General features: G+C 55.0%; 1 protein-coding gene across 2 annotated transcripts in view; it reads left to right on the top strand.

Annotated features, from left to right (window-relative positions):
* The window catches only part of DRD2 (dopamine receptor D2), a 60897-nt gene extending 46763 nt beyond the window's left edge, over positions 1-14134 (top strand). For both annotated transcript variants that reach the window (XM_023644835.2, XM_070272798.1), the window contains exons 2-8: positions 127-442; positions 5806-5915; positions 6953-7089; positions 8265-8455; positions 9408-9494; positions 10740-11067; positions 12836-14134. In XM_023644835.2, the coding sequence (XP_023500603.1) occupies positions 158-442; positions 5806-5915; positions 6953-7089; positions 8265-8455; positions 9408-9494; positions 10740-11067; positions 12836-13029 (1332 nt within the window). In that variant the 5' untranslated portion in view covers positions 127-157 and the 3' untranslated portion in view covers positions 13030-14134. The remainder of the gene's footprint in view (positions 1-126; positions 443-5805; positions 5916-6952; positions 7090-8264; positions 8456-9407; positions 9495-10739; positions 11068-12835) is intronic.
* The last annotated feature ends 7182 nt before the right edge of the window (positions 14135-21316 follow it).

Below are 21316 nucleotides of genomic sequence, written 5' to 3'. Positions count from 1 at the left end.
CCTGAAGCTGGAGAATTCTCTCTATTAATTTTCAGTGGTTGGTTTTAGCTCCAGAGCCCTCCGTGGGAGGCAGCACGCTTTGCGATGTCCTCCTACTCACTCCCTGTGTCCATTTTTCTTGGCCAGAGCCTGGCCACCCAGTGGCCCCACTGCCCCAATGGATCCACTGAACCTGTCCTGGTACGATGACGATCTGGAGAGCCAGAACTGGAGCCGGCCCTTCAATGGGTCCGAAGGAAAGGCCGACAGGCCCCACTACAACTACTATGCCATGCTGCTCACCCTGCTCATCTTTGTCATCGTCTTTGGCAACGTGCTGGTATGCATGGCCGTGTCCCGTGAGAAGGCGCTGCAGACCACCACCAACTACCTGATTGTCAGCCTTGCGGTGGCCGACCTCCTTGTGGCCACGCTTGTCATGCCCTGGGTTGTCTACCTGGAGGTAGGTCTGCACCTCTGCCTTGCTCCAGCACCTTCTCCAGGTCGGCGCTATGCTGGAGCCTGGGGAACAGGCTCCTTGCTGGTTTCTAGCAATAAGTTGCCTGGTACTTTCTCAGGTGGCCTCTTCCTCCACTCTGGGCTCAGTTTTTCTCCTTATAAAATGGATAGATTATCTTTTTAACAATCTCAGCTACCAGTTAGAGAGTGCTTCCTAAGTGCCAGGCCTCATGTTAAGTCCCTTATATGCAGCGTTTCCTCAATATACTCCTCACAGCAGCCCTAAGAGGCCAGCATTATCATCATTTTACAGGTGGTGAGCCAGATAGTCAGAGAAGTTAGGTGACTTCCTCAGCATCACACAGCCGGCAGGTCCAAGCTGGAACTCTGTCTGACCCCAGAGTTGGTTTATTGGGTCCCACTGAAAATGGGAATAAATGATGAGGATCCCAAGGAAGGGTGTTGTTCATGCTTCCTGGCCTGAAGTCTTCATTCCTCTCTCCCCACTTCAAATATGGGGGCTGCCGCTCAATGCTCTCCTTCTCCCTTCCCTCTCTCCTGGTTTATTCTAGGGCCTGTGTCTGGGACCTCCAGGTAGAGGCCGCTGTGCTGTACCCCCTGTCCTCAGGAAGGACCATATAGTCACCCATTGCTCAGCTCAGGACAGAGCCTGGCGCTGTACCTTCGAGTAGTAAGGCAGCCCCTGCTGTGGTCCAGCCACCGCCCCCTCCACTATGGTCCAGGAATCCCTCCCCCTATAGTCCAGGCACCCCCCTCCCTCCACTATGGTCCAGGCACTGTGCCAGGCATTTTGCAGACACAGACTCAGCAAACACTCATGCTCATCCTGGGAGTCAATACTACTCTTCTCACTTCACAAACGAGGAAGTTGCCTGGTGCTTTCCCAGATGCCTGTTTTCACCCAGATCACACTGCCAAGGGAGAAACTGCCAATAGAGAAGTCCCTGAGAGTGTCCCCCCTTCAGGAGGACACTTTTCAGAGCAAGCAGGCAGATGTGGGTGGGTCTGCAGGATGTGGGTGGATACAAGCTGGATCCTGCCCCTTTCTCTGCCCAGGGTTCTGGGGTGGCGTCTGGGTGCACGGGAAGCTGACCAGCCATTCAGGAAAGAGCCAAAATGCCAAGGTCCCTAACATCACTGAGCTGTTACCTTCCTGCCCCAGGCAAGAGAGGAATTCCCTTGTGCCACGGAGGAGGCACATCCCTGCCTGGGGGGAAGGGCTTCCACTCTTAGGAGAAAACGTGAATCCTTGGTAGGTTTGAGCAGAGGAGACATCTAGGAGAAGAAGCTGAGTGGGGCGGGGAGGCTGGGCAGAAGGGGCACCTCTCCCGGTCTCCATACCCCAAGGGATTCCCTGTGCTTCCTGTTGTCACTAACGCTGGCCCCAGGGCCATCAGCTCTGGGCCATCACTCCCTTGGTTCCCTTTTGCACTGACCATACAGGCTGGAACTTTCAAAGTGACCTGATTGAATGTTAAGGAAGAACCAAAAGGAAACAAACAATAGATACAAAACAGCATAAAGACATACAGGTGCCACAGGCCGGGGATCAAATTCCTCCCTTACACTCATGTCTACGTGAGGACCCTAGACTCTGTCCAGCCCACATCCGTCTGAGGGCCTCTCCCTGAGGGGTCCCTTCTTAAATCTTAGGACTATTCCCCTCCTGCTTCCTTTCAAAGGAGGGTTCCAGGCCTCAGACCATCAGGGAAAAAATGATGGGTGGTTGGCAGAGCAAATAATGTCTCTGTGACTCTCTTTCCATGTCTGTATAATGGAGATAATAATAGCATCTGCCTAGAAGCATTGTTTGAGAGCCACATGAGTTGGTATATGAAAAGGGCTTACAATGGCACCTGGCACATGTAAGCACTTTGTAAAAGTTGGCCGTGACAATGGTGATGAAGATGAAGCTAGGTATCCACATGGAGGGGACCCTCCCCATGCCCAGGCTAAGAGGCACCCTCTTCCCAGAGTGAGACGTGCTCTGCCCAGGGCTCTGGGCCTGGGTTCTGGGCCTTCCAAGCCCACTATCCTTACCCAGACGCCTAGGGTATGGCCAGATCTGTGCATTCGGACTCCTAGGCACCTCTAAGTCCTCAAACAGATATTTTAAACACACCTGTTCACCATTATTTTAAAGGTGAGGCTCAGTGTTTCAAGGGGCAGAGTGGAGAATGGCATCTCAGAGGTCAGTGCTCAGAGTCCCCCATAGTCTCCCAGCAAAACAAGAGCTGGACAGTAGGCCCTGCATACGGGACATTGTCTCAGCTATTTGTTATCCCTAGAGAATGTCCCAAGTGGAGTTTCACCCTATGCCAACATCCTGTCCAGATATCCTCACAACCAGACACTGTACCCTCTCCAAGAGATGCTCTTTTCCAGAATTTTCCATCCTGTTCCATTTCTAACAATGTAAAATGCCTCTGATAGCCTGCCATGTCAGCATCTGTCCAGTAGGACTGGATGTGCATTATTTATTCTGCTCAGTATATGGAAAGCACACTGGTTTTAGAGAGAGAGAACCAGGATCAATTCACAACTCAACCACTTTCCATCTGGAGCAGCTCCTGAGAGAAGAGGGCCAGGGGCCACTTGTCTGCAGGTGCCATTCCACTTTGGCCTCCCAACCCTTGGAGGTGAGGGTTTGCTGTGTGCCTCTTCCAGATGAGCAGATGAGATTGAGAAGGTGAACAGACTAAGGTCGCAGTTATTAATTCACTCATTCAACGTGTCTTGAGCGCTTCTCTGTCCTAGCCCATCTGTGAGGCTGAGGTCTAAGGCATTGGCCTGCCGTCGATGAGGAGACTAATAGGGCCATTACAGTGCAGTCTGATAGAGATGACAACAGAGCAATCCTCGCAGCAGATGTGGGAACACAATGGGGGCACATGGCTTTGGCATATGGGGACAAGGAAGTCTTGCAGGAGGAAGTGGGGCTTTTGGAACAATTCTCCGGGAGAGGGAGTGAGGCAGAGAAAAATAGTGTGCAAAGCCCCCGAGCTGGGGGGAGGGGAGTAACTGGCTGGAGATTTTGAGGAGCAGTAGCCGTGTCATTAGCCTCAGAGATTTGCTGTCATATTCCATGGATATGAGTGTGGAACGTGTGGAACAGTGCCTGACACAGAGTAAGTACTTAATATGCGCTAGTTATTATTAAGACTTAGCCGAGTCAGCTTGAGGCCTGTCGTGAAGGTCTCAGCTTCACGTGAGCAATAAAGCCAATAAATGGTGCCCAAAGGTGCAGAGAAAATAGCCCTGGAGTTGTACTGGCAGACCTGGAGTCCAGTCCTTCCTCTGCTTCTAAATCACCAGGACATCTTGGGCAAGTCCATTTTCCTCTCTGACTCCAAGTTTGCCTACCCTTGCAATTTTAATCTCTCCTTTCACAGTTGGTTCATTTAGTACTTTTTACATAATCACCTCCTCTTTTGCTAAGCTAGATGGTCTCTCCCAAGACAGCTTAGGAGAGAGCACAGGATGTGCTGCCCGTAGAACTTGCTTCCAGCTCCAGCCCTGCTGCACGCTGGCCCCGTGGACTCTCTGAGCTTCCTTTCCCTCATCCGTGAATGGGCATAAGCAATCCCCTCTTGTACCAGCTTTGAGAACAATAAGTGAGATAAAGTACTTGCCCACAGTAGGTGTTCTAGAAACGGTGGCTACCAACACATTCTCTTGAGTCTCTGAGTCGACTACCCCTAACTGTTCTAGAGCAGCTGCTCCTTGGACCACGGAGGAAACCCCTCGCTTCTTCTCTGCTCCAGAAAGGCCTTTGAGGGTGGGGATTGAGAGCTCCCTAAGGGCAGGGACTATGTCAGCACTATTTACTACTGTACCCCAGAGTCTAGAACAGAGCCTGGCACATAGTAAGTTGCTCAATAAGTGTCTATAGGAGAGAAGGAAGGCAGATGGAGGGAGGGAGGACAGGGAAGAGGGCCCTAGATCCCTAGGGACATGAAAGCAGCTCTGAAAAACTGGTCTAGGAGGGGCTTCAAGGTGGAGAGTGGACCAGGTGGACCTGGAACCCTCCCCATGGTGCCCTAAAGGTAGATTCTGTTTACACCAGGGAAGCCCTTCCATCCCCCGCCACATCTCTATGCACCCCCCTCCAGCTCCTGCCCACTTGGTCAGCACTCTGCTTCAGTACGGGGGCACCCTGTGTTGCAACATGGGAGGGGCCCTGAGGAAGGCAGCTCCACGGGAGAGGTTTTCCTGTCTCCCAGGAAAAGCCGCTGTTCCCTGCATGCCTGACAACAGCAGCTGCAGTGGCCATCCCTGAGCTGGAAGGCCAGCATCGGGTTTATGCCTGAGAGCAGAAAAGAGGCAGCACTGAGAATGAGTAATGTTGTCATTAGCCCTGCTGCTCTGCTGTGACATGCAGAGGGGGCACTGCCCCGCCCCAGGCACCGGAGGGGCTTTCCTGCTCTTCATTTCTCCTATGGTAGAGGCCCCAGGTGGATCTCCCGGTCCTGACTCTCCGATCAGGGATGGGGACTGCTCCAGACTCCCAAAGTTGCCAGGGCCAGGCTGCTGTGTGAGTGTGAGTGCATGTGTGTGTAAATGGGAGGATGGGGGATGTGGATGTGCATGAGTAGGGGCATGGGAGTGTGTGTGTGTGTAAGGGGGTATGAGTGTGTGTGTAGGGGGAGGGATGAAAAATGCTCCTGCCAGGGGCTGGACACGTGTCCCATCATACCAAGGATAAAGCATTACAGCACACCCACCCCAGCCCGTTCTGGTGTTCCTAAAGTTCTAGCCCAGATTTTCCTCTTTCATCCTCTAGTGTAACAAGGAGCAGATATGTCTTCCCTATTTCACAGAGTCATCGTTTTCATCATGATTCTCAACAGACATTTATTGGGCCCTGACTCTGTGCTATGCACCATGCTGGCCACTGAAGGAGCAGCCTGCCTCCCCCGGAAACCCCAGCCAGCCAGGACCAGAAGCTTGGCTGAAGGGCTTGGGCACATCCCTGCACTCTTCTGAGGCTCAGTTGCCTCATTGGTAAAATGGGGTCGCAAGGTGATCACTCAAATGTTTGACAGATGAAGGTTCAAAGTCGAGGCACGTGGTATATGTTGGTCTTATTTCTTCCTGCACGGTTCTTGGCACAAAGTGGCCTTCTGTGTCTAGGAGGAGAGGGGGCCAAGGGCCCGGGCCTCAGGTACTCATGGGCATGGCTCCCCATTGCTGCCCCTCTTCTCCCCCAGACCCTAGCTGGAGACCCACAAGACCCCCACAGCTGCCCCCCGAGCCCTTGGCCAGATCTGCCCCAGGAAAACCAAGCTGGGGGCTGAAGCTAACCTCCCCGACTGCTGTCTGCCTGCTATGTTGCTTTGTCTACAGGTGGTGGGCGAGTGGAAATTCAGCAGGATTCACTGTGACATCTTCGTCACTCTGGATGTCATGATGTGCACAGCAAGCATTTTGAATCTGTGTGCCATCAGCATCGACAGGTGAGCCCAGCCAGGGTGGGAGAGGTGACCCGGACCATTCACCTTTTGGGCCACCCCACTTCTCCTTCAGGGTTGGGCTCTGTCTATGATGCTGTGGCTGTATGTTTGTGTGTGTATATATGCATATGTGTGTGTGTGTGTGTGTATGTGCATGCATGGGTGGTTGTGTGTCTGGCTGGGAGAGTACAGACCCCCTAAGGAGAGGCCATTTTATGGACAGGATGCTACCAAGAATAGCCAGACAGTGAGCGGCATAGAGGAGAAAGCACTTGATTCTGACTGAAGCCTAGCTCTATCACTTCCTCCTTAGGTGACCGTAGGCAGATGATGGAAGGTCTTGGAACCCTAGTTTCATTGTCTAGAAACCAAGGATGATGATACCCGTCCACCTGGGGCTGCAGCGTCTGGTTGTGCATTTTACATCTAGCCAAGGGGGCCCAGGCCATGTTCGCCTTGCTAACCTGTAGCCTTGGAGCCTCTCACTAATTTCCACAGATGGGCCACTTGGGCTCCCAGAGGCCCCAGCCCTACTCCTCTTGCAGGATTTGTGGAGGGTGAAAGGAGCTACCGTATGAGAAGTGCTGGATAGAGGAATGTGAGGGATCCTAATTACGTTGTTATCATTTGCTGCCAAATGGGGCTTAACCCAGGAGAGGCCTGGCTACCAGTCCATCAGCAAACACTTCCATTGTCTTCAGGCACAGCAAAGGTGCAGTGGATACAGTGGCAAAGGCGCAAAGACCTAGGCAATGGCCCTTGAAAAGCCTAAAATCCAAGTAGGGAGACTAGAGGAACAGAGATAGTCCAGGAGAAATGGTCGCCAGTTGGCCATGAAGCACGTGATCGGGTATCACCAGCCGTCCTCACTGTCTGAGTCTAGGACAGGAGGGAGAGCTGACTTAGAGTAGATGGGTGGGCTTCATGGAGGTGGACCAACTGTCCACTCCCGAGGAGCAGGGTGTCTCTGGTGTGTGCATGTTGTGGAGTGAGGGGTTCCTGGGCCCATATCCCAGACTCAGGCCCCACCCATCCTTCAGGTACACAGCCGTGGCCATGCCCATGCTGTACAACACGCGCTACAGCTCCAAGCGCCGAGTCACCGTCATGATCGCCATCGTCTGGGTCCTGTCCTTCACCATCTCCTGCCCGCTGCTCTTCGGACTCAACAACACAGGTGAGTCCTGCCTCTGTCTGGCTGGGGCTCTGCCCGCCCCGGGTCCCTGCTCCTGTGCAGGACCCTGAGGGAGCTGAGTCCCTGATGCAGACATGGGCAGAGGCCCAGTGGGGACCTGTTCACAACCCAGACTGAGGCCAGGCTGGGTCTCCTGTGCCAAGCCTGACTCTGGTTGGCCCAGAGAGGAACAATGGCCCAGGAACAACGGGATTGGATGAGGAGTGGGGTAATGATCGGGAGGATGTCTGGCCATTTCCAACTTTGTTTATTAAATTGAAGCAGGCCAGACAGCCTCACGTGCTGCATGTGTGTGCATGTGCGTGTGCACGCACATGGCGGGAGGCTGCTGGGCTTCCATCCACCCCGAAAATCGTATTTGTGTAATGAGGCTGCAGCCCCAGGGCCGTGCCACCTGCAGGAGGAAAGGTAAAAGCAAGTAGGAGGTTAGCCCACCGCGGCTGGTCCTGTGCGAGGCCGTCAGGAGCATTTCCGACAGAGGGGGCCCAGTGCTGCCGGTGTGATGAGGAGCTTACTGTCCTCAGGGCCCACAGGGATGCAGGTGTGCCTCTGGAGCCACGACAGGACAGCACCGATGAAGCCTTCAAAGCATATGGTACAAAAATCTAAGCGTCTCAGGAATTCCAAGAAGAGGCGCTAAGGCTAAATATGTTCAGATTAATCTGGAAAGGCCCTGAGATAGAGAACCTGGAAGGGAACTTGGAAACACATGGGAAACACAGGTGAGTTTAGCAAACAGGACCAAGTTTTCCTGTTCCTAAAATTCAAAGGTGGCAGAGGTCCCTGCAATATACAGGAAAGGCTAAAGAAATGGCTTATTCTTTTAAAATAATTTCCTGCCATCATTTTTCCCAAACTCTCTGGCTCCGCTTGTATGCGCATAGATGACAAAATGAATGATGAAGTAACAAGGGAATGTTAATGGAGAAACTCAGAAGCAGCCGATCACAGCTTAGCTTTTCACTCACGGCTGTATTTAATGCTCCAATTTACACTGTGCATGTATTTACATTCAACATTTCCAGGCAGCCTTAGACACCCAGCAATATTCTCTGTAACCTTGCTCCTCGTTCCCATAGAGGAGATGAGGTGCTCTGGCGGCACTGGGGCCCCTGGGCCTGCTGATGCCCGCCCACCCGGGGCTCTCCTTCCTCCAGACCAGAACGAGTGCATCATCGCCAACCCCGCCTTCGTGGTCTACTCCTCCATCGTCTCCTTCTACGTGCCCTTCATCGTCACCCTTCTGGTCTACATCAAGATCTACATCGTCCTCCGCAGGCGTCGCAAGCGGGTCAACACAAAGCGCAGCAGCCGGGCTTTCCGGGCCAATCTGAAGGCCCCGCTCAAGGTCCCGAGATCCCCCCTCCCCGGCAATGTCCCCACCTCACCACTACTGAGGGGCTTGTCCCTGCTCAGTGAGGGGCTGGGACACTGCAGCAGGATGGGGCCAAGCTGGAGGAGCTCTGAGGAGCTGGGCGAGGGCAGATTTCCAAGGCTTGACCTCAGCGGAGCACCTTGAATCTCCAGGAGTGGGAGGTGGGGCGGGTGGCAGAGACCACCTGGGAGGAGAAGTCTTTGCCCGGAGATCTCTGTCTGAAGGCAGCAGCTCTCGGCAACCTCCTGGACTCCTCTCCTCCTTCCTTCGCCTCTCCTGTCCTCAAGCTGGGCCTCTGTCTCCCTTTCCTTCCCTCTGACGCCCCCATCCTGTCTCCTTTACCTTCCATACTCTGTCCTCCCCTCTGTGCACGCCTCCTCCTTCCTCACCTGTTCTTGCTTCTTCTCTGCTCTGCCCCTCTTTCATCTCCCTGCTTGTGAATTCTCCCCTCTGCTCAGCCCTCCCCGGGGAAGACACCACGTGGGCATAGAAGGAACAAGAACCTTGGGGTTAGACACATCAGGTTCAAATCCTGGCACTGCCACTTTTTTCCTGAGTGACCTTGGGCAAGTTGTTTAACTTCTCTGAGCCTCAGTCGTTTTCTCATCTGTTAAGTGGGACTCATAATACTGACCTCACAGGGTAGTCTTGAGTATTCAGTGTGAGAGGGATGTGAACATGCTTAGCATGGTGCCAGACCCTTAGCAGGGGCCCTGTAAAAGTCAGAGCCCTTTTGTCCCTCGTCCTGCCCACCTCTTCTAATCACAGTGCCGACCTTCTCCTTTGCCTTGATTGTCTCCTCAGGCCCCCACCCTTCTCATCTCTGCCCTTCTCTGAGCTCCTGTGCCAAGTCTGACCACTCCACATTGGGTTTCTGTCCCCACCCACCTCCCCATCATGACTCATGTGCTGGCTCCCTCCACAGGGCAACTGCACTCACCCCGAGGACATGAAACTCTGCACCGTTATCATGAAGTCTAATGGGAGTTTCCCAGTGAACAGGCGGAGACTGGTAAGTGCTCAGGGCAGGGACCCGAGCCAGGTCTTTCCGCCCCTAGGGAAGCCCACTGCCACAATTCTCAGACCTCAGCAGCTGGCCAAAGGGACAAGCACCTCCCGGGACCCGCCACTCTACCTTACCATGCACACCTCCCACGCAGGCATGGAGCAAGACAGCTTGATTCCTCAAGGCACAGAGAGGTACCCCTAGCACAGGAAAACAGTTGGGAGAAAGGAGTGGGCCACCATGACATGATAAAAAGTAACAATAATAATGGTTATTCCCATTAATTGAATCCCTACTATGTTCCTACTATCTCATCAAATCCTCACAGGACCCTGAGAGGTAAGTCTTATTGATTTTACCCATTTTCATTTACAGAAGAGGAAGCAGAGGCTCAGAGAGGTTAGGTAACTCATACAAGGCTAAACAGTAGTTAGTGTGAGAGTGCATAATTGAGCCCAGACCTGCGTGACTCTGAAGTCACACCCTTGTTCTTTCCACTCACCTATGCTGCCTCACTACGTGCAGGTTCTGGGGCTGGAGGCTGGGAGCTGGGGGAGGAGGGAGCAGAGCGGCCACGGGGCTGGCGGTGAGCTGCATCCTGTCGGGGATGCCTGGAGGGGCAGAGTCACAGCAGACCCCAGGCTTAGCCCAGTGACAGCAGCCCCAGGGGCCACGCAGCAGGGGCCCCATCCCCAGGTGGGCAGAGGATGGGCCAGGGAACCGCAGAGGGCCGCACACAAAGTCTAGGTCAGCCATCTTCAGGAAGCAAGTCTCCCACCATTCACTTGCAGGCAAAGGCCGGACTCCAAGGAGCTGTTTATGAGACAGATGCTGAAACAGAGACTCAGGCTTGGGGCACCTGGGCACACAGCGAGGCTGCATTTCAGAAGCTCAGGCTGAGACCTCCAAGGCCTCAAACAAGGGAGCATAGGGAAGACCTGGGAGGCCATGAGTGGATTCAAGCCAGAACAGTTGTGGGGCCTTTGAGGTTGACTGGGGATTGCTCTAGGAAGGGGCCTGGGGTGACCCTGCAGGCAGGGGCTGCCGTGCGTCCTGGGTGATGCCTGTTCCCAGTGATCATCCTCCTTGCCTCTCTGGCAGAGTGACCCTGTAGTGTTTGCAGGAGTCTCTAGAGGGGGATAGAGAAGGGCAGGGTGGGGCAGGTGGGGCAGGTGGGGCCAGGTAAGGCTGAGTGGCTGATGCCTGAGAACTTGCCTGGTTTTTTACCCAGAGCTCTCTGCCTCTCTGCAGGATGCTGCCCGCCGAGCCCAGGAGCTGGAGATGGAGATGCTGTCCAGCACAAGCCCACCCGAGAGGACCCGGTACAGCCCCATCCCACCCAGCCACCACCAGCTGACCCTCCCCGACCCATCCCACCATGGCCTCCACAGCACTCCTGACAGCCCTGCCAAACCAGAGAAGAACGGGCATGCCAAAGACCACCCCAAGATTGCCAAGATCTTTGAGATCCAGTCCATGCCCAATGGCAAAACCCGGACCTCGCTCAAGACCATGAGCCGTAGGAAGCTCTCCCAGCAGAAGGAGAAGAAAGCCACCCAGATGCTCGCCATTGTTCTCGGTGAGTTGGCCCCAAGGGCTGCCACAGCTTAGCTCTGCCCAAGGCTGGCTGGGGGAAGGACCCATTACTGCTGGTCCCATTACCTGCCATGTCCTTCTTGACCATGGTGGGAGGGTCACCCGACTGACTTTCTCAGGCACAGGGCAAGCCCATTGATATACCTTGTTGGGTAGATTCTATAACTGTGCTCACTTTACAGATGGGGAAACTGAGGCTTGGGGTGGTTATATTAATTGACCAAGGAGGACCCATGATTTAAACTCAGGCAGCCTGACTCCAGAGTCTGTGAACTTGACCCGTCTACCATAGTGACCCCAGAACCCCATGATCCTGGGCAAGTCACTTTCTCTCTCTCTCTTCCCCTCATCATTAGAGTAGGTTACTTCTCAGTGTTGTTGTGGTGGCCAAATGGCATACGGTGGTGAAAGCATTTTGTAAACCGCAAAGTAGTACACACAGGTAAGTGTTATCACCATAGTTTTGTTAATCTTGCTATTGTTGAGGAATTCAGAAATTCAGTTCTCTTGACTCGACCAAGACCCTGTGGGACCAGAGCTGTGAGAAGGGGGCCCGGATCGAAATGAGGGCGTGGCCCTGCCAGTGAGGCAGGACTTTCAAATGAAAGTCTGCTAGTAAACCCGATAAGAAAGGTCAGAAATCGAGGGCTGAGTTGACATGTGTGGTTGGGTACAGGAGGGCTGATGTGGCTCTGCCATCCATGTAGTAGCCACGGCAGTGTGTGACATCCTTCCACACCTGCCATTCCCTTTGACCTCCCGACAGTCCTGTGACGTGAGAGGGACAGAGGTTAATATTCAGGTTTTATGAATGAGAACACCTGGTCACAGTAGGTTAAGGGACCGACCACTGATCACGTGGCCAGTGGTGACAGCAGAGTCAGACCAGGCCCTCTGCTGCAGTCCCCAGGGTCTCTCTCTGCTCTGTGGTCCTGCTCTTCTTGGGCACCCCTCTGTCCCTGGGGACTCCCAGTGTGCCTGTGGGGCATTCTGTGCACACGACGCCTCCACACCAAGAGTCTCACTTGTGCAAGAGGTCCCGAGTTAGGTAGAGCGGGCGGGTTGGAGGTCAATCTAGGTGACAGTGCATGTCCCAAGGCAGGGACTAACAAGGGAGCCCATCAAGGGCTGGGGGAAGTGTGGGGAAGGTAGCAGGAGCCTGGCTATTTGGGGCCCTTGATAGACTGGAGCTCAGCTCTCAGCTTTGCCGCCTAAGAGGGGAGTGGTCTTTCGTGAGTCCCATAGCCATTGCCAGGCTGTTCTCTGTCTTCCTCACTGGGATGCTGTGAGAACTAAGAGGGTGGAGTGCTTGGTTCTCCCTTCCTACCTCTGGCCCAAACTGCACTGAACAAACCCTCCACTCCCACTGCCGAGGAAGCCCTTGTTCGCAAAGACGACCAGAAAGTAGACTCGAGATGTCCATTTTCACTGGCTGGCGTGTCAGAAGGTTAACCTTTCAGATTCATTTTCAAGCCCTTTATCTTTCCCTATGAGGTAGGTATTATTATCCCCATTTGTCAGATGAGGAGAATGAGACTGAAGGAGAGGAAGTGACCCGTCCACTGCAAATGGGCATCAGAGGCGGGTCTAGAATCCAAGACTGCACCTCCTCCCGCAGTGCTCTTGCTGCTTCAGCCTCGGTCCTGAGCCGCAGCCACAGCACACAATCCAGGTGCCCAGTGAGCGCGGGCCTTCCCAGCCCAGCCTCTGCCTGGCCCTGGGGCCAGCCTGACCCCCGCCCTCTCCCGCAGGCGTGTTCATCATCTGCTGGCTGCCCTTCTTCATCACCCACATCCTGAACATACACTGTGACTGCAACATCCCGCCCGTCCTGTACAGCGCCTTCACGTGGCTGGGCTATGTCAACAGCGCCGTGAACCCCATCATCTACACGACCTTCAACATCGAGTTCCGCAAGGCCTTCCTGAAGATCCTACACTGCTGATCCTGCTGCCCACCTGCACAGCAGCCTGCTTCCACCTCCCTGCCCAGGCTGGCCCGGCCTCCATCCCTGGGAGCTGCGGGCAGGAGGGCACAGAGCGGACTTGCCTTCTCTTCGCCCCGGCAGGCCCTGCAGTGTTAGCTTGGCGCCACGCCCCTCCCTGCCCGCACACCCTCACTCTACCAGGGGAGTGCTAGAGAGCCAGGCATGGTGCAGCCTTGCGCTGGACCCCCTGGCTCAGGAGCAGCTCACAGAGCCGCCCCCTCCCACTTCCAGGCCCCCTCTCCTTGGCACCAAAGATGCAGCCGCCTTCTCTGACCCTTTTCTGGACTCTGAGGTTGCCGGGGCCAGTCAGGGCTCAGAGGCCATGCTCTCTGTTGGGCTCAGCCTGCCTTCACAGGCCTGTGCTGGAGCAGGTGGTGGGGAGGGATGGACTGGTCACACTCCATAAGGCCCACACCAGGGGAGCCAGATCTCTTGCCAAGGTCCCAGGCAACTCCAGTCCTGGGAGACCCATGGACATACCAGACTGTGGGATGAACCCCAGAGAAGCCCAAGCCAAAAATCTTTGCTCCCTCTCCTGCCCGACAGGATCCTCTACTTCCCACAGCAGTGGGTCCTGACCTGCTCCACCCTGTTCCAGCTCCTCTGAGGGGAGGAACCCTGATCTTGAAGGGCCCCAGGAAAGTCTGTGCAGAGGGGAAGCCCACCGCAAGCCCACTCTGCCACCTCCCGATAGACTCGGTGCATCCCTTCCCATAGCAAATGCTAGGCCAGCCAGGTGACCCATAAGGTGGGCTTATGACCACGTCTGGGGCCTGGGTTGGGGTGTCTGAACTTCTTTAGGGGGCCGCCTCCTGCCACACTTGGCCACAAAACCACTTTCCTTTTCTCTTCCTCTTGCCTCTTCTCTCTCCCGCTCCCTTTCCCTTCTATTGCCTCCGCCTTAGAGAGCCCATGGCTAAGAGGCTGCTGAATACCATTTGGCCTGGCCTGGCCCTGCCCCGAGGGACAAGGGGAAGCTGCAGCTTGGGGCATCCCCCGGGCCCCAGACTCTGTAACATCACTACACATGCTCCAAACTAATAAAACTTTGACAAGGGTCACATCCGAGGTGTCTCGGGTGGAAGGGTGCAGCGTCACCTTCGTCCTCTGCATCAAGTGTAGCCAAAGCCCTTGTGTCTGTGCTGGGCATCAGAGCTGCAAAGGCCTTCTGCAGACCCCTCCAGAAAAGGGTGACCCTGACCACGCCAGCAGGGTGGACAGGACTTTGGGAGAAAGGAGGAAAGGAGCTGTCCTAGGGAGACGGAGGAGAAGATGTGTGTGCTTGTGTATTTCCCCTCCTCTGTGTCCTCTCCTCCTGAATGGACGTGAGAGCTCTCAGTCCTGCTCTTGTGTGGCCCCAACCCTCCAGTGTCAACCCAGATGGGAGGGGAGAAGATTCCAAGGGGAATCCCACGGCATACCCAAGGCTCCTCTAATCGTCAGAACAGCAGGGTCCTACCAGAGGGAAGCCAAGTTGTCCCCACTTCCCACCTCCTCCTCTCCAGGTCCTGGTGTGTCTGAAGGACCCATCCTGAGCCCTTCTCACCCACTAGGGCAAATAAGCCTCCATGGAAAGGCGACCCTCGGGGTACCGGCTGTGCCTGTGCCTATGCCTGCCCCCTGCCCTGTCTTCTGTCTCTCATCAGGACCCCCTTCCTCTGAGGTAGGTTGTGGAAGCAAGGAGGCCCTGAGTGATGTGGCCTGAGTGGTCTTCCCTCCCCTCGGCCTCCAGACCAGTCACAGCCCCAAGCCTTCTGGGGCCATGACTTGGCATCATCCCAACAACAGAAATTTAGCTTTATGAAAATGAAATATAAATCAACCCGGGAAGGAGGAATATTCTTACCACCTTGAGAATAACAGTGGTGATGACAAACAAGGTGCGGCCCCCACGGCTCAGGCTTCGGGGAGCTGTCAGGGCATAATTTGCATGCTAAATACAATATTTTTAGCACCAAAGTTTGGAGCACTTCACTTGCCCTGAACACTTAATTATGGACTTTGATCTTCTCCCTGAACCTGAATGTAGCACTGAGCTCCTGTCCCCAGAGGCACCCTGATTCCAGGAGCGGGTGCAAAACAGGCCCCTGGTCTAGCTCAGGGGTGTGGGGTCAATAACCCAGTGATCATCTCCTGGGGAAGGAGTCAGACCCAAGGGGGGCTAGAAACCCCAGGGACCTCTCAGCTGCTGATACCCACCCCATAGCCAGTGCACACACCTTTACACACACTTACACACATCACACACTCAGTCTGTGAAAGATCTTGACCTGGATGGGAACTTAAAAGCTCATCCCATGGTTGGAAATCTTATGAGGTCAAACAGCTTTATCAGCTGTGGGAATTGATGTGGGGATGAGATGACAAGGGTGGGAGAGAGAAAAGGAGAGGAAGAAGGAAGAAAGGAAGGAGGGAGGGAGGAGGGAAGGAAAAATGGAAGGGAGGAAGGAAGGAAGGAAGGAAGGAAGGAAGGGAGGGAGGGAAGGGACGAAGGAAGGAAGGAAGGAAAGGAGGAGAGAGGGAGGAAGCCAACCTTAGAGCCATCTGGGAAGAGCACTGACAGGGAGGAGAGGGGAAGAGGGCAGGCAGGGGCGGGAGGCGGGGCAGGGAAAGTTGCCCACAGCTGTCATGAAGCTTCAAGTCTTCCTGCCAGACAGCAGATTGACAGCTAGAGTGGGCAGGGGGAGGGCTGGGCTCCACCCTCTCCCCCCTCAGTACTTCAGGGGCAAAGGAACAGGAGGTGTGCGACCCAGGAACGCTGAGGTGGAAGGGGCAACCCAGGCTCTGCTCTCTCCCAAGGGGGCCTGACCGTGGCCCCTTCGCCTTGACAGTGAGGGCCGAAAGGGAGCTGGAGGTTGGGCAGGCTGCAGCCTTCTGATTTTCTCTCCTCGCTGCCTTTCCCTGTGCCTCTGTCTCCGTGCCTGCCTTTCTCCGTAGAATGCCTTTTAATCAAAGGATCATTCATCTGCCTTTACAGCAGGTGGAGTCTGCAAGCACCCCCCTCCCAACCCAGAGCACAACAGTGAAGCCCCACGTAAGGAATGAGCCTTCCCGGTCAGGCACGGCTGGTCACTTTGCATATGTCCTCTCAGATGTCCGCATGTGACTGCAGGTTTCGAAGCTTCAGGCCCTTATTCTTCTTCCAGTGGGTTCTGGAGGACTCCCAGGTGGCCACGGGAGGGGGAGATGGGCCACGGGAGGGGTAGATGTCCTGGGAGTTGAGAAGGTGAGCAGTGCCGGAGAAATTGCATCATTTCATCCATCCTCCACCCCGCCATTGTCTCACTCAGTGAATGTTTATTGAGCAACTGCTGTGCTCCAGGCCCTGAGCAAGGTGCTGGGAATGAAACAGTGGAGAAGAGGGCTGTGATCCCTGCCTTCGGGGAGTTCACAGTCCACTGAGACGATGGGCATTAATCCAACAATCACATGATAACTGTAAATGCTCCCTGTCCCCCAGGACAGAGCCCTGGCTGGGTGTGGCATGCACGGCCCAGCTCCAGGGCACCATTTACCAGATGATGACTATGATGTGGGATGCAGCGGCCCTGATGTGCCTTGGCCTGGGACAGTAGGTAGGGAATTGGTGAGGACACGAAGACCGATGGCGTGGAGGACTTCCTGCACGGTGGGCAGGAGGCCCTGAAAGAAGCGACTGGTGGTCCCGCTTCCCTGGTGGTCTCAGAAGAGGAGCAGTTAGTTGCCTGCAACCAGGGACATTGAGGACTGGCCTGCCTTGGGGGCATTTCCAGTGCCCCCACCTATCTAGCATCCCTTCCCGCATCATCCCTGTCCCCAGGGACTGGTGGCCCAGCCCTGTGCCCCACTGCCTCCCTGCCCTCTGGGTCCCAGGGCCCAAGGCTGTCTGTGTGGCCTTAGCTCCCATCTATGCAGACGCCTTGGTGGGCCCCAGCGCACATGCTCTGGTGATTTCCTCGGAACCCCCAGAGGTCGTCTGTAGGGTCCCCTGTTACAGAGGAGAAGTCTCACATTAAGGGAGGGCGGTTGCCCGGGTGGCAGGGCTGGCCTTTTAACACAGGTCTTCTGACTCTGCATCTTGTATTGTCCATTCTGCCCACTTCTTTTTTTAAGGAAGATTAGCCCTGAGCTAACAACCGCTGCCAATCCTCCTCTTTTTGCTGAGGAAGACTGGCCCTGAGCTAACATCTGTGCCCATCTTCCTCTACTTGATATGTGGGACACCTGCCTCAGCATGGCTTGATAAGCAGTGTGTAGGTCTGCACCCGGGATCCGAACCAGTGAACCCTGGGTCGCCAAAGCAGAACGTGTGAACTTAACCACTGTGCCACTTTCCCACTTCTTGAGCAGCCCTGAGTAAAGCTGGAGGAGGCTAGTGTGGTCAGAAGATTAAAAAGAGAGAGAGAGAAAGAAAAACCCTTTGGGACCAGACTTTTAGGATGCTGCCCTTGGGGTATATGTGAATAGCCAGCTCAGCCGCACAGCCAATGCGTGGAGGCGGGGGTGGAGCAGGTGGTGCAGTTTTTACCGGGGCTTCAGTGGCAGGAGGTCAGAGTCTGGGCATCCATGTGCCCCTGGTTCTGCCACGCCCGGGTTCTGGGGAGTCCAGGGGAGCAGGAAGCTGGTGAGGAGACAGCAGACCATCTTTGGAGGTGGGGAGACACCCTCTAGCTTTGTGGGGTTATAGGGGCAGGGAGAAGGGCGTACCTGGCAAGAACAGCTTCCCACTCCCTCTCCCATCCCGGCTCGGCTACTTGACAAATAAAGCAGAGTGAGAGCTGCTGGGCGGAACCCCGGCCCAGAGGGCGCTGGAGAGGCCTTTCACTCCCAGGTGGAACCACCACAGCTCCAGGTCCACAGGACATGCTGCAGGCCACTGCACTGGCTGGAGGCTTCCTCCTCCTCGTCTTCCCACCTGCCTTCTGTCCTGAGACCTGGAGACCTGTGTGAGGCCAGAGAAAGGGAGGCAGCCTCCCAGCATCTCTGGGGCAGTGGGAGTCAGATGCTGCCGGTGAAGGGAAGAATCGGGGTCAGGCAAGGGGAGGGAAATGGCACCATTGGGGGACCTGGGGAGAGTGGGACAGGGTCTGGGGCAGGGGATTTTGCAGGAACAAAGCTATGGTAGCCACATCTTCTGGGTTTTCCTGGCCAGGCCTAACTCCAAATACTCTGTCCTGTTGGCCCCATGAGTATGCAGTCTGCAGGGGTGAGGCTCCATGTCGCGTCCAGGGCAGGTAAGGGTGGGGTGGGCAAGAGAGGGAGGAAACAGCCTGGAGAAAGTCCCATCATCTAGTTCTCCCCACTGCAGGTGCTTCTCTGGGGTCCAGAGCTGGAAAAGCCATGGCAGGGACCTGACCATACCCTTCTCCCCACCCAGCCTAAGGTCTCCCCATCACCGCGCCCACCTCTTCCTCCTCTTCCTCCTCTTCCTCCTCTCCTCCTTACAGTGCTGTATCCATCTGCCCACCCTTCTCTGCACAGGCTGAGCCCTCATACTGCCTTTGCCCATCTGAAGGCAGAGTAGGGTCCAACACCAGGCCACATCCGCATCCAACCCTCTCCAGGTGGGTGCAGTCATGGGCAGTGTCTGCTTTGCTGACACTGAACCCACTATCTGGCTCTTGGGGTTTGGGGCAACACAATCCGTGGATATCCCTGGCAGCTGTGTTTCAGCGGGCACGACCCACTAGTGGAGCTTGCCTCTGCCCTACAGCTGACCTGACACTACTGTAGGTGTGTCCCAAGAGGTCTCAGCGCCACAGCCCACACCAAGGCACTGCAGGAGGGTCATCCCTTCCTCCCCTGAATGAGCAAGCCAAGGAAAATAGGCAACAATTTCCAAGAGCATCCCCTCCAGAAGGTTCCAAAAGGCTGCGTTGTGAGTGCCCCCTTCAAGAGAAAAATTCCTCTGACTTGGGAGAAACTGCAAGAAACTAATGTGTTGAGTGCTTACTACTGCTTTGTCCTTTGACCCACGAGGTATCTGATTTAATTATTACTACAAGCCAGTGAGACAAACATAATGGCTGTTAGATGAAATAGCCAAAGCTAAGAAAGTTTCAGCAGCCTAAGGTCACACACTGGTGGATGACATAGCCAGGATTTGCACCCAGGTCAGCCTGGCTTTGAAGCCCATGGTCTGTCCACTACCCAGCTCCCCACTGCTTCCCTCTCCTGTCTCAGCCCAGCCCAGCTCCTGCCCTCTGTCCCTTATGTCACAGCAACAACCCTGCTACCTATAATCCGATTCGGCAAGCCCGGATGGAGTACTGAGGGAGGACTGGGGGGAGTACAGAAATAAGCAAGAGCGGTGATGTGGCTCACAGTGAGAAAGGAAGGCAGGGGGCAGCGGCTCTCTGAACCTCACTGCAGGGGGTGCTGGTGCAGGGTGACATCTCCAGCCGCACCATCAGAGAAGGCTTCACGGGCAGGGACAGGCAAGTGGGATCTTGAAGAGTATAGACTGTGCTATCCAGCAGCCACATGTGGCTACTTACGTTTAACCTGTTGAAATAAGAAATGTGGTTCCTTTGTTCCTCTAGTCACACTTTAACTGTTCAACAGCACAGGGGGCTAGTGGCTATCCTATGGAACAGTTGCAGATATAGAAAGTTTCCATTCTCCCAGAAAGTCCTGTTGACAGCACTGGTCTAGAATGACACCTAGGTTAAGAGTTTGGGTACCTTCAACTAAAATGGGGGAGAAAGGGTGAGGAGTACGCCTGTAGACGGGGTGGGAATGCTCATCTTGGGACCTCCCAAGTAGGAAATTCCTCCCAGTAGGAAATTGGGGTGTTCCTATCCTCCTCCACCCCCAGTCTCCACTAAACAGGGTTTGAGACCCTCCCCTTGGGAATTTCGAGGGCCTCACTAAAACCCAATTCTAAAAGTCCCAGGAAACCTCTGAAAGGCAGCTGTGTTGAAATGGGACTCAGAGTATATGTGTGTGTCTGTATGGTCTGTGTCTACGCTGGCAAGGGGTGGCTTGAAAAGGGAGAAGAAGGGGCTTATAGTCAATGAAGGGGCTGTATGGCCCAGAGCTGGCCAGAAGTCACGACCTCAGGTGTCTCCCGGAGGAAGCGAGTAGAGGAAGCAAGGCTCTGAGGATCTCACTGTAGACCCAGGATCACCAGAGTTGAAACGATTTCTAGGGACAGTCCTGCCTACTCCTTCATGGGTCTCTGCCATTCATAGGACAACAGGTGCAAAAAAACGTCTACCTTTTCTACCTCCTTTCTTCGAGGTCTTTCCCTAAACTCTTATCAATAGGATAAATCAGACGCTGTGGTCCCTGTGGTTCCCTCGTGACCACTGCCACAGAGGGATCTGAGCTCACCTGGCTCTGAACCCGTAACCCCACCCCCTTTCTCTGGCCCATGGAGAATCTTAGACTTGGAGCTAAACTCAGACCTCAGGGTACAAGGAGAAGCAAACAGCGCCGTGTCCTCTCCCCACCCTCCTTCCAGCTCCAGCATGTTCTGGCAAAGACAGAACTCCCAGGGGCATTTTGAACTACAAGCCTTGCCTGAGGCTTAGACTCAGAGAACAAGGAGAGTGGGCCAGGAGACCACCAGAGAGCAGCAGGATGGAACAGTTGGCTTAATGGCCCCTGCCCCAGTCCTCAGGACTCCCCACTCATCTAACCAGGAGATGGAAAGAAGACCCCCCCATCCCCAGGGCTGCTGGCCAGTGACTGTCTTCAAGGTTATGCTAAGGAAGGGTACAGAGAAACCAGGGGACGCCCCCTGGCGGTTGTTCTCGGCCCTGGCTGCTCTCCAGGATCCTACCCCAGAGATTGTGGTTTAACTGGCTAAGGGTAAGGTCAAGTGTTTAAAAAGCCCCTCCAGCCAAACACACACGTCACCCAGGAGATTCTAATGTGCAGGCTTGATTTATGGCTGCTGCTCTAGGGCATAACCCAGTTCAGCGCTGCCCCCCGGGCTCTCTGTGGTGGCTGTAGGCTATGGCATGGTGGGGTGAAATGTCCAGGACCCAAAAGGCTGGCACCACGGTCCAGAGGCCACAGGACGGGAGATGCTATGCTCCAGCTCGGCTAAAAAGGACTCATGTACTCAACACATATGTGGGGCAACAGGTTTTCTTTGCCCTGCCTCTCTCATCCCACACTGATACGAGGCTGCTGACTGGTGGCCCCGTGCCTGGGTGCCCAGCCCAGGAGGGAGACACACAAAGGTGGACCTGCCAGCTGACTGGGGGTTGGAGCTGGCCAGTAGTTGGGGCAGAAGATTCCTTTTCTCTAACAATTG

Source organism: Equus caballus, chromosome 7 (assembly GCF_041296265.1).
Source record: "Equus caballus isolate H_3958 breed thoroughbred chromosome 7, TB-T2T, whole genome shotgun sequence".
NCBI lineage: Eukaryota > Metazoa > Chordata > Mammalia > Perissodactyla > Equidae > Equus > Equus caballus.
Note: the sequence above shows the minus strand (reverse complement) of the source record. Positions and strands in the feature narration are given on the sequence as shown.